This window comes from Magnolia sinica, chromosome 12 (genome assembly GCF_029962835.1).
Source record: "Magnolia sinica isolate HGM2019 chromosome 12, MsV1, whole genome shotgun sequence".
In the NCBI taxonomy this organism is placed as follows: domain Eukaryota; kingdom Viridiplantae; phylum Streptophyta; class Magnoliopsida; order Magnoliales; family Magnoliaceae; genus Magnolia; species Magnolia sinica.
The window spans coordinates 13251545-13267661 of NC_080584.1; the positions used below are offsets into that span (position 1 = coordinate 13251545).

The 16117-nt window shown below is 39.2% G+C and overlaps 1 protein-coding gene across 1 annotated transcript in view; it reads left to right on the top strand.

The window, feature by feature from the left end:
* The window catches only part of LOC131219938 (uncharacterized), a 237233-nt gene that overhangs the window by 16408 nt on the left and 204708 nt on the right, over positions 1-16117 (top strand). Inside the window, exons 10-20 of the mRNA XM_058214923.1 lie at positions 5367-5438; positions 5723-5788; positions 7245-7316; positions 8932-9003; positions 12397-12468; positions 12826-12897; positions 13416-13487; positions 13825-13893; positions 14439-14510; positions 14826-14897; positions 15022-15093. Coding sequence (XP_058070906.1) covers positions 5367-5438; positions 5723-5788; positions 7245-7316; positions 8932-9003; positions 12397-12468; positions 12826-12897; positions 13416-13487; positions 13825-13893; positions 14439-14510; positions 14826-14897; positions 15022-15093 — 783 coding nt within the window. The remainder of the gene's footprint in view (positions 1-5366; positions 5439-5722; positions 5789-7244; positions 7317-8931; positions 9004-12396; positions 12469-12825; positions 12898-13415; positions 13488-13824; positions 13894-14438; positions 14511-14825; positions 14898-15021; positions 15094-16117) is intronic.

Consider the following 16117-nt stretch of genomic DNA (forward strand, 5'->3'; position numbering starts at 1 on the left):
AAAATTCGTGTGGAAAAGAGAGCTAGGGTTTAAGGACTATAAATAGGCCTAATATTGATGAAAATAACCCCAGGGCCAAGGTATACTTAGGGTATAACCAAAACCTGCCTCTCGCGATCCAACGAAGCACTTCTGGTGGGCCTATTACCACGAAAGGTCGGACTTAAGCTCACTGACCATGGATCTAGGTCAAGCTGAGTTTTCGTACCGACAGGATCTTCAGATCAGCCGTGGCGGACCACACTCAATTTAACGGTCACATAATCTCAATCAGGTCCACAAGCACAAGGACATGCCTGGGCCACCTTCCCTGATCAGAGGGTGAAATTGGGTCAGAATCCAACGGTCAGATAACTTAAAATCGTCGCGCAAGTGACACGACTCAGATTTTATAAAAGCTTAATAAATTTCCAACCGTTATCACACTCTTCACTTCGAACTCAATCAAATCGACCCAGAACATCACATGGACTTAATATTTGAGGTGATGGTCAAGCCCAACACGGTGACCGCAATAGCCTAAGATCATTGCTATTGGACTTTCGACGCGCGGTCCAGGTCCGATCCAGAACTTCCAAAAATTCTCCAGAACAACTGGATTTAGCGACGGATCCCAGATTTCAGAGTACCGTAGCGCTAACTATTCTACAAGTTTTGAGTCATGCAGATACAATTTAAAGTGATTGATGCAGATTTCACAAGCAATTGAGTATAGCGTTAATTACCCCAAAAACAACTACTTAAGGAAAGATTAGCACAAAATTCCCGGGTCATTATGCTAGTTTATCTTTTAAATTTGAAAAATATGTATATAAGGTAGTGCTTGATTATGTGTACTCTGACGTATGGGAGAAATCGTCAAAGGTTTCCGTTAGAGGGCCTTCATGGTTTGTCTCATTCATTGATGACTACTCCCGAAAAGTTTGGGTTTACTTTTTGAAGTGTAAATTCAAAGTTTTCACTATATTCAGACAATGAAAGCCATTTGTAGAAAAATAATCAAGGTAAAAAATAAAAGTTTTAAGGACTGACAATAGTGGAGAATTTACTTCCACTGAGTTTAATGAATATTGCAAAGATGAAGGGATCATTAAGCACAACATGGTGCGCCACACGCCCGAACAAAACAGTGTGGCTAAATGAATGAATCAGACTCTCTTGGAGAGGGCCCGATGCATGTTAAGTAATGCTAGGTTGGGCAATGACCTATGGACTGAGGCCATTAACACGACTTGCTATTTGGTGAACCAGTCTCCTTCTATGACAATTGAATGTAAAATCCCAGAGAAAGTATGGAGTGGTCATAAGATGGATTACACAGATTTGCGCATATTTAGTTTTGAGGCTTACTCTTATGTATTATCAGTTGAGAGAGATAAGCTAGACCATGGAACCACAAAGTGTGTATATATATATATATGTTATGGTGTTAGTGCAAAATGTTATAGGTTATATGACAATATCACACGCAAGGTCACCACTAGCCATGATGTCAGATATAATGAAAGTTCCTTATTCCGCAAGAATGATCAAGAGGAGTAATAGGAACCATAAAGGTTGATCATGGACGTCTAGATTAATACAGATGATATTCAGGAAGAAACAGATACACAGACAGAGGTATAGGAGTAGGTGGGGCAACCACCTATGAGAAGAAATCCACCGCGTCATCGCATGTTACTAATAAGATACAGGGATGACTCTAATATTGCATATGCACTCATTATAGATGGGGAGGATCCGTCTATGATTCAAGAGGCTATTGATGAGCCAAATGCAAAAAAGTGGAAGGTGACTATGGACGATGAGATGGACTCATTGCACAAAAATAATACATATGAGTTAGTGGAGCTTTTAGTGGGTCAAAAAGTGATCGGATGCAAGTGGTTATTCAAAATAAAACATGATAGATACAAATCAAGACTGGTAGCGAAGGGTTATGCTTATATAGAAGGAATCGACTTCACATAAATATTCACGCTGGTATTTAAGTAACTGTCTATCAAATTCGTGTTGGCAATGGTTGTCCAATACGATCTTGAGCTGGAATAGATGGATGTCAAGACTGCATTCTTGTACAGAGAGTTGGAAGAGTAGATTTATATGAAGAAACCAGAGGGTTACGAAGTTAAAAGGTGTAGAGAACAATGTTTACAGGTTAATGAGGTCATTGTACGGCCTGAAACAGTCGCCTTGGTAGCGGTAAAAAAATTTTATTATTTCATATTAAGTTAGAAATTTACTGGGAGTGAATACGATCACTGTGTCTATTACAAGACACTGAGTGATAAAAAATTCAGTATCCTAGTATTGTATGTTGATGATATGTTGATCGCCAGTCATGATATTTTTGAAATCGACATTCTGAAGACTCAGTTATTAGGGACATTTAAGATGAAAGATTTAGGGATTGTAAAGAGGGTTCTCGATATAGATATTCATAAAAACAGGAAGATGATCAGGCTTTGGTTATCATAAACAAAATACCTTGAAAAGGTGTTGATCAAGTATAAGATGGACCGGACAAAGTCGATGAGCGTTTCCCACGCGACTCACTTCAAGCTTTCTTCATAACAATGTCATAAATGAAATGAGAAAAAGCAAGTTGTGTCTCATGTGTTTTATTTGAATGCGTTTGACAATTTAATATATGTCATGGTCTGTACAAGACCGGATATTTCATAGGCAGTTAATGTTGTGAGTAGATATATTTCGAACCCTAACAAACAATATTAAGAAACATTGAAATGACTACTTCGATACATTTGAGTTAAAAAAAACTACGTCTTAACATTTGAGAAGACAGGAACAAAGTTGGTTGGGTATGTGGATTCAGACTACGCAGGTAGTGTGGATTCCAGAAAGTCGACTTCATGTTACTTATTTGTACTAGCGGGTGGAGCAATCAGTTGGATGTCAAAGCTTCAGTCCATGGTGGCTCTTTCCACAACAGAAGCTGAGTATATGGTAGTAATGGAAGAGTTTAAGGGAAGTGTTTGGTTGAGAGGTATGATAAATCGGTTGAGGTTTTAGCAGGAGGTCATGCCGGTTAACTATGATAGCGAGAGCTTTATCAATTTTTCTAAAAATTATGTTTATTACTCACGCACTAAACACATTGATGTTTGTCACCATTTTATCTGATAGGTGCTTGAGGAAGGAGGCATAACTCTGGAGAAGATTCACACCAGCGTAAATCCAGCAGAAATGCTCACCAAGGTCATTCTTACGAAGAAGTTTAAGTTCTGTGCAAATTCTTTGGGCTTGACGATGGCGTAAAAGGAAGAAGGACTATACACGAGAAGCGCTGATGGAGCTATAATGCAAGACAGAGATAAGAGAAGAAGATAGGAAGCTACACGTTTGATGATTGAAGACATGGTGGAGATTGTCGTACCTAATGTCTTAAATCGAGTCTGATATAGGGTTTGTCGATGCCGTCGACAGTCTGTTCGATGTCCCCTTTGATGACATCTAACAGTTCTCAATCCCATCAATATTTTCTGAATTTTCTTCAATTGGTTACTGGACTAACTGGGCACTTTTTTGATGCCATCGATAGGATTAGTTCGATCCCATCGACAGGTCTTCAATGTCATCTACAAGATTAGTTTGATGCCATCGACAGGATTCTACGCAGATTTTATGCTAAACTATAAATTTGTGGGATTTGTTTCTGATTTTGTTTGAGATTCTTTCCAAGGCTATATATATGGGTGTAAACATGATTAAGATGTATTCTAAGGGTTTCTAACTACTCATAGGGTTTCAAAGGGTGTAACAAGGGTGAGATTCGAAGTTGTTCGAATAGGGTAAACTCTTTCTCTTTGTAATTTCTTCTTTCATAGTGATCATCTGTCGCTCTGTGCCGTGGTTTTTTCCCATAAGGGTTTTTCCACGTTAAAATTTCTGTGTTCTTTTCCTTTTTGCTTGGTGCTTTTAGATTGCTATCCTACATTCATCTTCGTGTGCTTTCACGGTTCTCCCAACATTTAATTATTCATTTTCAGAAATGCCATATGATGTATTTGGAATTTTGCATTCTCCACCCAATTTTATAGTAATTATCATGCAATAATCTTATTTTCTTCTTTTTCATTCTAAGTTTCTAGCGTAACCAGTCGGTCCATTAGTTATTGTTTGGCCAATGACTTATTTCCAACCTATAATGTTCACGGTGTTGTCAGAAAGTCTTCATCGCCTACGACCGGTCGTAGGGATTGCTCGACCGGTCGTAGGGGTCGTCTCGACCGGTTGTAGCCCGCTCGACTCAAAGTCCAGGGAGCTCTCTTCTTTGGTGTCTGGGATTCACGACCGGTCGTAGGGATTGCTCGATCGATCGTAGGGGTCCTACGACCAGTCGTAGCCTCGGCTCGACTAGTCGTAGTTATGCAGATTCATTTCTGAATCTGATATGGACTGCGGAAATTTGAGTCGGCCTTTCGTAAGGTGCGAAAGGAAGTTGCCTAAACTATAAATAGGGGTCCCTAGGGTTTTTCTAAAAAATGAAAAATAGTTCTAAAGCTTTCTAAAGGGGTTCTAGGGAATTCAAAGGGTGCAACAAGGGTGAGATTCAAGGTTGTTTGAATCGGGTAAGTCCTCTCTCTTGTAACTTTCTTTTCATAGTGGATTTTTGTCGCTTTGTGTCGTGGTTTTTTCCCGCAAGGGTTTTCCACGTTAAAACTTTGTGTTCTTCTGTGATTATTAGTTACTATTGAATTGCTATCCTAGATCTAAATCTGTGTTATTCTGCAACACAAATCCCCAACACACAGGACATCCAACCCTTTCAATTGGCTCCACCAAGGATAAACTTGTACGAAAACCAGTCCCATCCACACATTAGGTGGGCTAGACCATAACAACAGGTTTTAGCCATTGATAAATATCAAAATTTAATTATTTATTTATTTTCGGGGATATAAGCAACAGTATTTACTTTAGTTTATCCCACATGAGGTGTGGGAATTTGACAGGCCAGCAACAGCCATAAGTTCATTTTTTTTTTTTCAAATTATATTTAATTATTCTTCTTCAAAATTGCTATATGATGTGTTTGTAATTTTTAATTTTCTGCCCAATTTATAATGATTAATATGCAGTAGGTTTTATTTTACTTTTTCATTTTCTTTTTGAGAAGATTTCAAGTCCAGCCGGTTAGACCAAGTTTTTGTAAATAATAATAATAATAATGAATAATCTTCATTTTTATTTGGTTTCGTATAAGCAAGTGTTACACAAATTAATTACGGTGTATGTATATGTCCGACTAAACTTCTTTTGAGATGGTTTGAGCATTCCTTTAGCTGTTAATCACACAAGAAATATCCACAATTGGATTGATGATCTATGTCTGCTTTTCACAGATATATCAGTAGCAGCGGGCTAGGTGGTGAAATTCCTTCAACATTTGCTAACTTGAGAAACATGGAAATCTTGTAAGAGCTTATTATTATAAGAAGCGTCATAGGCCCCAATTTAGATGGTTCTTAATGGGCATTAAAATGGAAAAAAATCATAATTGTCTGAATTCAACAGATCACTAATGCCCATTATCCAGAGCTTAGGATTGTTGGATCCATCTGATTTTGGGGTTATGACTCATTTACTGTGGGCCCCATAATTTCGGACAGTTCAATTTTGGTTACTTATATGGCATGTTTATCACTTCTGATCCCTTAATTTATTAATATTTATGGCGGAAAATCTGATTGGATTTCAGGGAGGCAATTGATAGCCAGTTGACAAAGATACCTAATTTCATTGGGAATTGGACTCTTACGGAATTGTAAGCTATACTTACGAGTCCTAAACTCAGCATAACTCCTATCTACTCATTGATTGCGTAACAGGGTCTCCGACGGGGCGTGGATTAGATACTACAAGGTCAGTATCCAAATCGCTACTGAAGTGACGTCACCAAGCTTTGTGGACCCCACCATGATGCATGTGTTGTATCCATACCGTCCACCCATTTGTAGAGATAGTTTTATGTCATGTGAAAAATAATGAGTTAGATATAAAGTTAAAGTGGACCCCACCATAGAAAACACTGGGGACAGTGACATCCACCGTTTAAAACTTCTTAGGGACCACAGAAGGTTCCGATCAAGCGTGTGTGTGTGTGTGTGTATATATATATATATATATATATATATATATATATTCACTTCATCTATCTCTATGTTAACTTATGAATAGGTTGGATCTAAAAAATAAATCATGGTGGGCCTTATAATTGTTTCAACGGTGGGTGTGACTGATCCCACAGTTTTCTGTGGTGGGTCCATTTGTACCTTAGATCTATCTCAATTTTTTTTCTCATGCCATAAAACCATCTCTAAAAATGGTTGGACGGTATAGATACAACACACGCATCATCGTGGGGTCCACAGAGCTTGATGACGTCACTTTAGTAGATTTGGCTACTGACCTTGTCAGTATCTAATCCGCGCCCGACGACGATACACTGGTGGTAGACTTGAATTCTATCCACGTTCAAAGTAGGTTTCCTGCCGCATCCTGCTGTAAATGTGGATAGGGATTCCCGCCATGTTCAAAGCTCGGCCATCCAGTGGGCCACACATGTACGTTGAATGGAAATTGGATTGCGTACTGAGTTACTTGGTATGATTAATTATACTAAGTAAACTTTGTTGGGCCTACCGTGAATTTATGTGGTTTATCCAAGCTGTGCATCTATGTTTTTCAGCTCATTTTAAGGGCAGAGCCCAAAATCGAAGCATATCCAAAGCAAGTGGACCACACTAGAAGAAACAGTAGAGTAATGATCTCTGCTGCTGAAACCTTCTTAAGGCCTCCAGTGATGTTTATTTGTCATCCAACCTATTCATAAGATCACCCAGGCATGGATGAAGGGAAAACACACATATCAGTTTGATCCAAAACTTCTATGGCCCTTATGAATTTTTCAACGGTGGACAATCAATTCACACTGTTTCTGGTAGAGTGGTCCAATTAAGCTTTTGATATACATATTTTTGGGGTCAAGCCCTAAAATTATATGATAAAATGGATGAACATAAGGGATGAAATACATAAATCACATGGTGGTCCCGTAGGGTCCTACTGAGTCCTACGTTCGCTCAATTGGGCCACATTTTGTTACCTGGCCCAGAAATCCAATGGATCAACTCATGTGGTGGCCCCCACCTGATGAGTGGCTTTATCTTGTACACGTGTCACACGTCACCTAGTGTTTTCCATATATATATATATTGCAGGTATGTGTCAGATAATTCCATAACGGGTCCCTTGCCAGCATTCATCGGCAACATAACGAGCATGCTGTACTTGTAAGTATCTTAAATCTTACCACAGCCTGTTGCTGTTATTTATCACTCCTTAACCGTCCACGTGGCATGGTCGTAGGGCGATCCAGACCATCCAAATCTCTGAAACATTCATGGATGCAGCATACACAAGGGAATTTTTTTTTACGCCAAGTGTTTGATAGGATCCATCTGATCACTTTTCCCTTTGAATTTGGAACACTCGTTAATTTAATTTTAATCGTTCACCCGATGACCATCACTTGGATGGCTAGGATTACTTTATCATCCGGATTTTAGATATATACTCCATCCACAGTTTTCCCACAATTTGGATGGTCTGGATAGCTCCACATGAGTAACACGTGGTATCCGAAAGAGTCATCACCACTTTCAAAGGGGCGGTTAACTGTTACAGTAGTTTGAATCCGGTGCAATCTGTTGTATCTTATAAAGCTTTACATTTTCATACATGATCTATCCTATGGTTGATCTGCTGGCCCTGGCCTGAAATGTGCCTTGCCAAAACAGACCATAGCAGTCTGTATGATCGTAACCAACGATTTCAAGGACTTTTGAGGATGGGAATAGACGGTTACAAATAAAAGTACTACCAATGCCTCCAATTGGCGGCTAGAACTGGTTAACCATCTGCAGACCGTCTTAATTATGGACTCCTGAAGTCGGTGAGAGGTAATTTTCCAACCGTTGAACTTGGAAAACTGACCAGTTTCTTTCTAACCGTCCGTTGGTGGCCTCCAGTTGGATGGTTAGGATTATCTGATCAGCCTCATTTGGACTGTCACAAACTGATCTCGAGGGCACAACAAATGAAGAATACAAATCTCATCCGTCCATATGCAATCGCATGTCCCACAATGGCATACGTGTAGGATGGAATGTTTCCACCCCCTCATCAGGCCTTTTCCAGTTGGGGCGGACACACAACAAATGGATGGCTGGATAGAAGTTGCTTTAGCTAGAAGTTTGTTTTGTACACTGACCCACTTGAAGAGTAAACGTACATGATTTTTGATCCAGAGGATCTAATCAGTGAGGTCCACCTTACAGAAAGGTCGGATCTGCGCACCTGTGCAATGTTCAAAACTGTGCTCGTGTAGAGATGGACATGGCTCTATACAGGTGTGGATGTTCAAAATTATGGTTGGGCAAGCCCAGTAAGGTATGAGGATAGTCAACCTTTCATTTGGTGGGTCCCACTATGGGCGGACAATCGATTTGATCATATGATTGGATAGCTGTATTTGTTAAATAGCAACTCTCAGATACTCTGAAACTATAGCGTGGGACCCTCACATGAACGACTAGGATCATGCCCAAACCATTTTGTTGGTGCAATCACCCTAGTATTTATTGATGAATTATATGATAATCTACATGATCACATGGTAGATTATATTTGCAACCAAATTCATCCTACACATGGTACATATGTACTTTAATCTGCACCATCAAAATTGCATATAGCCTGATGAGGCATACTTTGGACTGTCCAGATTGATGTATATGTGTGTGAAAGGTGTACGTTGAATGTGCCTGATTTATGGTGTAATTTACTATGAATCTAACGTTTGCTTTGAATTTTTATTTTTTATTTTTTATTTTCTCTCTCTCTCAGTGACGCTAGCATGAATGCCATATCAGGGAGCACCCCTAAAAAGCTGGGAAACCTTCGGAATCTAATCTCCTTGTAAGATATCCTTCACAATGAAGTGTGTGATGATCTGAAACACTCATTCATCTTAAGGCACCATGAATTTACCATAGACGAAAAATTACAATGATAGGATGATCCGATCCTAACCATGTAAGGATGTAGTGCAGAAATCATTGATCAGATTTTACCATAGACGAAAATTGTTGTGATTGGAACCATTGTCCTATCGGGCCATCCCATAGATGGGGGAGTGGACTGTCTTAACTGTCTGATAAGTGGCCTACAAAAGGAGTGGTTAGCAGTCACATTTAACCATTATCCACTCACTCCGAATTTTGGCTTATAGCTCATCCCCACGGTAGCAGACAGGATCAACGGTACTGATCACCGCATGTTGGTCACGTGTACTTTTAAAGAGAGAACCGTAGAGGTAGATAGTATACTGAGTAAACTCTGTGGGCCCCCCATTATGAATATGTCTTATCCACGCCGTCCATCCATTTTATCATCTAAGTTCAGGGATAAATTGGAAAGTTTAAACATATCCGAAGCTCAAGTGGACAACACCACGGTAAAGTGTGAATAAAAATTTTAAATCAAGCTGATATTTGTTTTTTACCTTCATCCATGTCTCTATGACCTCGTGAAAAGTTTGCATTAAAATTAAACATCACTATAGGCCCTAAGAAGGTTTCAACGGTGGAAGTGATTATCCCCACCGTTTCATCTGGTGTGGTCCAATAGAACTTTGGATGTACTTCAATTTTGCGTTGATGTCCTAAAATGATCTGAAAGCACGGATGAATTGCACGGATAAGACACGCATTCATAGTGGGTCCCGCACAGAGTTTACTCACTATGCTGTAAGGCGTTTACTCCGCCCGCAATCCGCTTCCGAGAACTGTATAGAACACCTATACAGCAACGGTTAGGATTCATCTGATCACTATTATCTCTCGTCGGGTTTACTGAATCTCTTTCCATTTATCCATGCTAGAAAAATAAGTATAATAGTCCACTTGACTATTTAAAATAATAGTCTGTGGAATCTGTGCCGTATACTAGATCACCATCAGTCACCGGAAGTTCATAACCATTCGTCCGTACTTGGGACACTACAAGGGCGATCGATGCCTATGTTATTGACCTTCGAAGGGCTTTCTCCATCTTCCTCAGACATTGTGATGATCATATGCATACACACCACCATGGGACATGTGGCATAAATGTAACCTCAAGCATCATGGGCCTGCTTTATATGGGTCACCGAAAACCCCCATTAGACAGATGATTCTCATTGGCTGATTGATTGATGAACACTCTAGTAGATGGTTGAGATTGAGATGAAAAATAGTCAACAGTTTGAAATGAAAATACAAATTGATCAAAGGTCAGGATGATGTAATCAATCTGCTTGGTGGGATGCATCCATCATCAGTGGGTCCCACTGTTTGGATGGTTTGGATTGAGCTACCTGTAAGTTATGTTGTAGAGTAGCGGGGCGCATGCCCATTGCTCTCAAACTCTCTCCCCAGCTGTACCTTCTTTCTCCTCAGCACATGATGATCCCCGGACCAGTCAACAGGTGGGCTGTACCGTCGGAATGAGTGGATAAGCGATGGTCGGACTCAACATCCTGAAGTGGCCAACTTAATGACGGGCACATCTGATCTTTTGAGCTAGATGATCATCATCGTCACCCAAGATGGTGAGGCCCTTGCCACAGGACCTACATTGATGCATGTAATCCATATCCGCACCGTCCATCTAACCTAGTGGGTCATTTTAGTGCATGAGCCTAAAACTGAAGAAGATCTAAATCTCAGGCGGACATACTATTGGAATGATTGAAAGCCCTACCATTAAGAAATTCCTTAGGCTACCTTTCCGGTTCCGTAATGTTTATTTTCCATCCAACCAGTTATATATATATATATATATATATATATATATATATATATATATATATATATGGGAAATGGTAATGTGAGGTCGACCTCATGGGAACTTTCCATGAGATTGAGCTGTGTAGGCCCCACCGTGATGTGTGTCTAACATCTACCCCATCAGTCAGATGTACCATTTCATGGTGGGCCATGGGCTTAAAAATAAAGTTAATCCATGACTTTGGTGGGCTACACCACATACAAAAGTTGGGATGGGTCATCCGCCCATTAAAACATTCATAATCATTTATTGGGCCCACCAAGATGTTGTTCAGAAATCCAGCCCATCCATTATGTGTGTCCCACTTGGATGAGGGGCCAGACCAAGTTTCATCCACATCCAAAACTCAGGTGGCCCCACCAAGTTCTTTAATATATTTTAGTAATGTCTTCACATGGTTTTAGATGGTATGGCCCACCTGAGTACCATATATGGCTGATTTTTGGGATATCTGATAACCTAAAGGGGACCCATCAAATCTACGGTGTTGCTGTTTGACACACATCACGGTGGGGCCCATGGGAAATTCCTGTGAGGTCAACCTTTTTTATATATATAGGAATGCTAAGCTACGTGCTAATTCTCATGAGTTCGGGTGAGAACTTTTTAAGAACTCATTTCGAGTGACATGAGCTCAAAATTTGTACTGCCTACGTGGTGCAGCACCTTATGAAACTCTCAAGGCCCAACCTTCACCCTCTTTCAAAATTTTGGTGGGCCATGACAAAAGAGAGGCAAATCAAGGGAGGAAATTATTTTCTTTTGCCATGGTCCACCAGAGTTTTCGATCAAAATAAAAGTTGGGGCCGGGTTTCATGGGGTGCTGTATGAGGTGGATGGTTCAAATTTTGAGCTCATATAGCCGATCAAAATAAAAGTTGGGGCCGGGTTTCATGGGGTGCTGTATAAGGTGGATGGTTCAAATTTTGAGCTCATATAGCCGTAAATGAGTTTTCAAAGAGTTCTCTCGAAAACTCTCTCGAAAACTCTCTCTCTCTCTCTCTCTCTCTCTCTATATATATATATATATATATATATATATATATCAACTTGATCTAAAACTTATGTGGCCCATTAATGGTCAATCACCACCATTTCCTATGGTATGGTCCACAAGAGAATTGGATCTAGTTCATTTTTAGTAAGGCCATAAAATGATCTGGCAAAACGGATGGACGGCATGGATATAGAATACATACATGAAGGTGGACGTCACGGGTAACGGCTGCACCATCTTGGGTGGGGAAGGGCCACACCTGATCCGCTCCCCTTCATCATGTGACCTGACATTGGCATGAAACAACACGTTGGTGGGAAAGGTTTGGCTGCACCACAAGTTAACATACTTTCATCTGCGTGTCCAGTTCTCAAATGACGGAAAATTGATCACGAAGGTTATCTTACTGATATCAGGCCAAAACAGGGTGCTTTTGGTTATGAAATGATTAATTAATTATTATTATTATTATTTATTTTCAGGAATATAGGCTCAAACAACTTCACTGGTTCGCTCCCACCTGAGCTGGGGAATTTGACAAGTCTGCAAAAACTGTAACTTCTCTTCTTCTTCTTCTTCTTATTATTATTATATTTAATTAGATGTCCTTCATTTTCTTGATACATACATCAATGTGGCCCCATGGTAAGGACCTCATCATCTTGGGTGGGGGTGGGCCGCACCTAAACCACTCCCTTTCATCATAGGACCTGACATTAGCATGGTACTGATGTTCTGCACAAACAACATGTTGGCGGGAAAGGTTTGGCCGCACCACAAGTTAGCATACTTCCATCTGCGTGTTCAGTTCTCAAATGATAGAAAATTGACGTAGGTTATTGTAGTGATTTCAGGCCAAAACAGGATGCTTTTGGTTATGAAATGATCAATTAATTATTTTTAATTTTCAGGGATATAAGCTCAAACAACTTCAATGATTCGCTCCCACCTGAGCTGGGGAATTTGACAAGTCTGCAAGAACTGTAACTTCTCTTATTATTATTATTATTATTATTCTTCAGAAATATCATATGATGCATTTGGAATTTCAAATTTGCCACCCAATTTATAGAGATTAGTATGTAAATTATTTATTTATTTATTTTTGTTTCTTTTCTTTAAGTTTTCTTTCTGAGAAGCTTTTTAGTCCAACCAGCTGAATCATAAGTTACTGTCCACCCAGTGAATTACATCCAACCTTCTTATAGGTTGGCTTCACCAGGAGAACAGTGATTTGTTTTACGGTGGTTTGGTAGCAGCAAAATGTTAGCCTTGAGTGGTTGTTAGAATGAGTAAAATTCCCTTCCCTGGACGCTTTGTTTACATTTACATGGCTGTTCAAAGTACCCCTTCAGCCATTTTAACTGCTTTGACCATTTTAAAAATATAACTCAATGGTCAGCTACTTTCGGTCCGTTGAAATGGTGTGAGCATTCCTCTAACTGATAATAGCATAAGAAATTGTACAACTGGATTCATGATCTAGGCTTGATTTTCACAGATACATTGATAGCTGTGGGCTAAGTGGCCAGATTCCTTCAACATTTGCCCACTTGAGAAAACTGAATATCTTGTAAGAGCTCATGATTATAAGCCGCATGGAAACCTTCAAAATCGTAGGCCCCACCTTAGATTTCTCTTGACCTAACACTAGTACAACTTATGGTGTGCAATCCAATGGGCATTAAAATGGAAAAAATTCTCAATGGTCTGAATTCAACAGACTAATGCCCATTATCTAGAGCTCACGATCATTCAATTGATTTGATTTTTGGGTTATGACCCATCTACTGTGGGGCCCATGATTTCGGATGGTTCAATTTTTGTTACTTGTATGTCATGTCTATCTTTTCTTATCCCTTAATTTAATAATATCAGCATTTGCGGTGGAAAATATGATTGGATTTCAGGTCGGCATCTGATAACAACTTCACAGGAATAATACCTGATTTCATTGGGAGTTGGGATCTCACTGATTTGTAAGCCAGTACTAACTGAGTTCTACACTGATATTAATAACTCCTCTCTTTCTCATTTTATTTTTTTATTTTTTGTAAAAGGATTGTATATATATCAGAATAAAGGAGAACAAATAACAATTCCAGCGGCCCGGGCTGGGGAAACAGGTCCCAAGGACCGCCTATCATATCCATGTACAAGCCCAAAACCCAAAAGCTGCAAGGGCCAAACTAAGACTCATTTGGCACTACGCATAGGATTGCATAACAAAGTCTCCCACCATCCATTGGTGGTGGACGGGAATTCTATCCACACTCAAAGTAGGTTTGGTGCCACATCCTGTTCTGAATGCGGACAGAAATTTCCACTTCAATGATCGGTCATCTAGTGGGCCACATGTGTACGTTAAATGTGGACAACTGGCCTTTTTTTTTTTTTTTTTTACGTGCAGGTGGGACCTACTATGTGAGTAGCATAGTGAGTGCACTTAGCAGATCTCATTTTCTTGATATGCCATGGTATACTTCTTTAAAGAGTATTTGTAACGCTGAAAATGTTGATGCAGGAGTATGCAAGGCAATGCTTTTGAGGGTCCCATACCATCGAGTTTTTCTAATTTGATTTCACTGAAATATCTGTGAGTGTAAATGTTCATTAACTTGTTTTAATCTTCAATATTCTTCCTTCGTATTACTAATTTCTGATATTGGAATTTGTGCTCCAAGGGTGTGTTTGGTTGCACTAAACATTATGAAATTTCTTGATATTTGGTGAAACCAAACAAACCCCAAGTAGAATTTCCAAAAATTACGAAATTGGGTATCCTATGTTGTGCAGGAAGTAGTTCTTTTGTATCCAGGCAAATATCATTTGATTTTTAAAGTAAAACTCTTGAAAATTGTGAATTGTTTTTTCTCCAAACATGGCCTCAACTAACTGTGTACTCATACAGGCGGATAAGTGATGTGTCTAATGGGAGCTCCTCGTTGAATTTTATTGAGAATATGACGTCTTTATCTATCTTGTAAGGCTATATGATCTCAGCATATGGTTTAATACTAATCTGTTAGATCATATATTTCTTTTTTCATCCATGCCTCAGAAAATTTAATGTACACACTCATATTACTTTTATACTTTCTCTACAGAGTCCTAAGAAACAATATGCTTTTTGGTACTATCCCGTCCACCATTGGAAAACATCAATCATTGAAGCATATGTGAGTTTTTCTAATTATATTTGGTTCAAATTATAATTTCTTATGTTTACTGCATTCAAACATTTGCATTATATATAACGGGAGTGGACCCCAGTGCCTTTAAGTCAATGGATTACATGGGGCACAAGTGAATGAGATCAAAACTGTTCATTCGGTGGTGAATTGTCCATGGTCCAATAATCACACTGCTTGCGGTGATCGTAAGTTAGTAATTATTGACGTTTAGTGTGAGAAGAGGGTTCATTTTAAAGATGGTTAGGGTAGTCCAATCACAACAATTTTGTGCTAGTGGCCCATCCATGGCAGAGCAGATGAAGTGTTGGTCCGGTGTATGGTGCGTGTTATATGGGAATGAAGTTCATGGATGCTTGATGTGTTAGACATGGCCCAAGGGGTCCAGTTGTGGTTAACCACTAATGGATGGGTCCCATATAAGTTTTCCTCATTTATAATTTCCGATTTCCCTTTGTGGTTTAAATTTGAATTTCAAACTCTGAGGTTTAAATTGGACTTCAAACTAGAGATTGTGAGATTGGACAAGACTGGATAAATTTTAGCCTTATCCAAACTCTTTAACTATTCTCTTTAAATAGGGATGGGATCTCCTGTAAATGGTATCTTGTAATTCCGAGAGTTTAAGACAGAGAAATGGAAAAATAATAAATATATATATTATGTCCATCCAACTTATTCTTTTTATGATCCAAACCATCAATCATAATATTGGGGCAATCTTAACCATAGAATCAAAGGCGGGATAAGACCTCTCTACTCCCATAATAATTAGGAGGACCATTGGATGTACATCGTAGATCTTTGGCTTTTATTTATTTACAGAGTGGGGATAAGACCTCTCTACTCTCCTAATGATTAGGAGGACCATTGAATGTACATCATAGATCTTTGGCTTTTATTACTCCCGTAATAAAGGTCCTATATTATTTCGTCTTTTTTTTTTTTCACTCTTTTATGATTTAACCCTTTATTTAGAGCACTTGCTGTATTTATAACCGTATTGCAGACC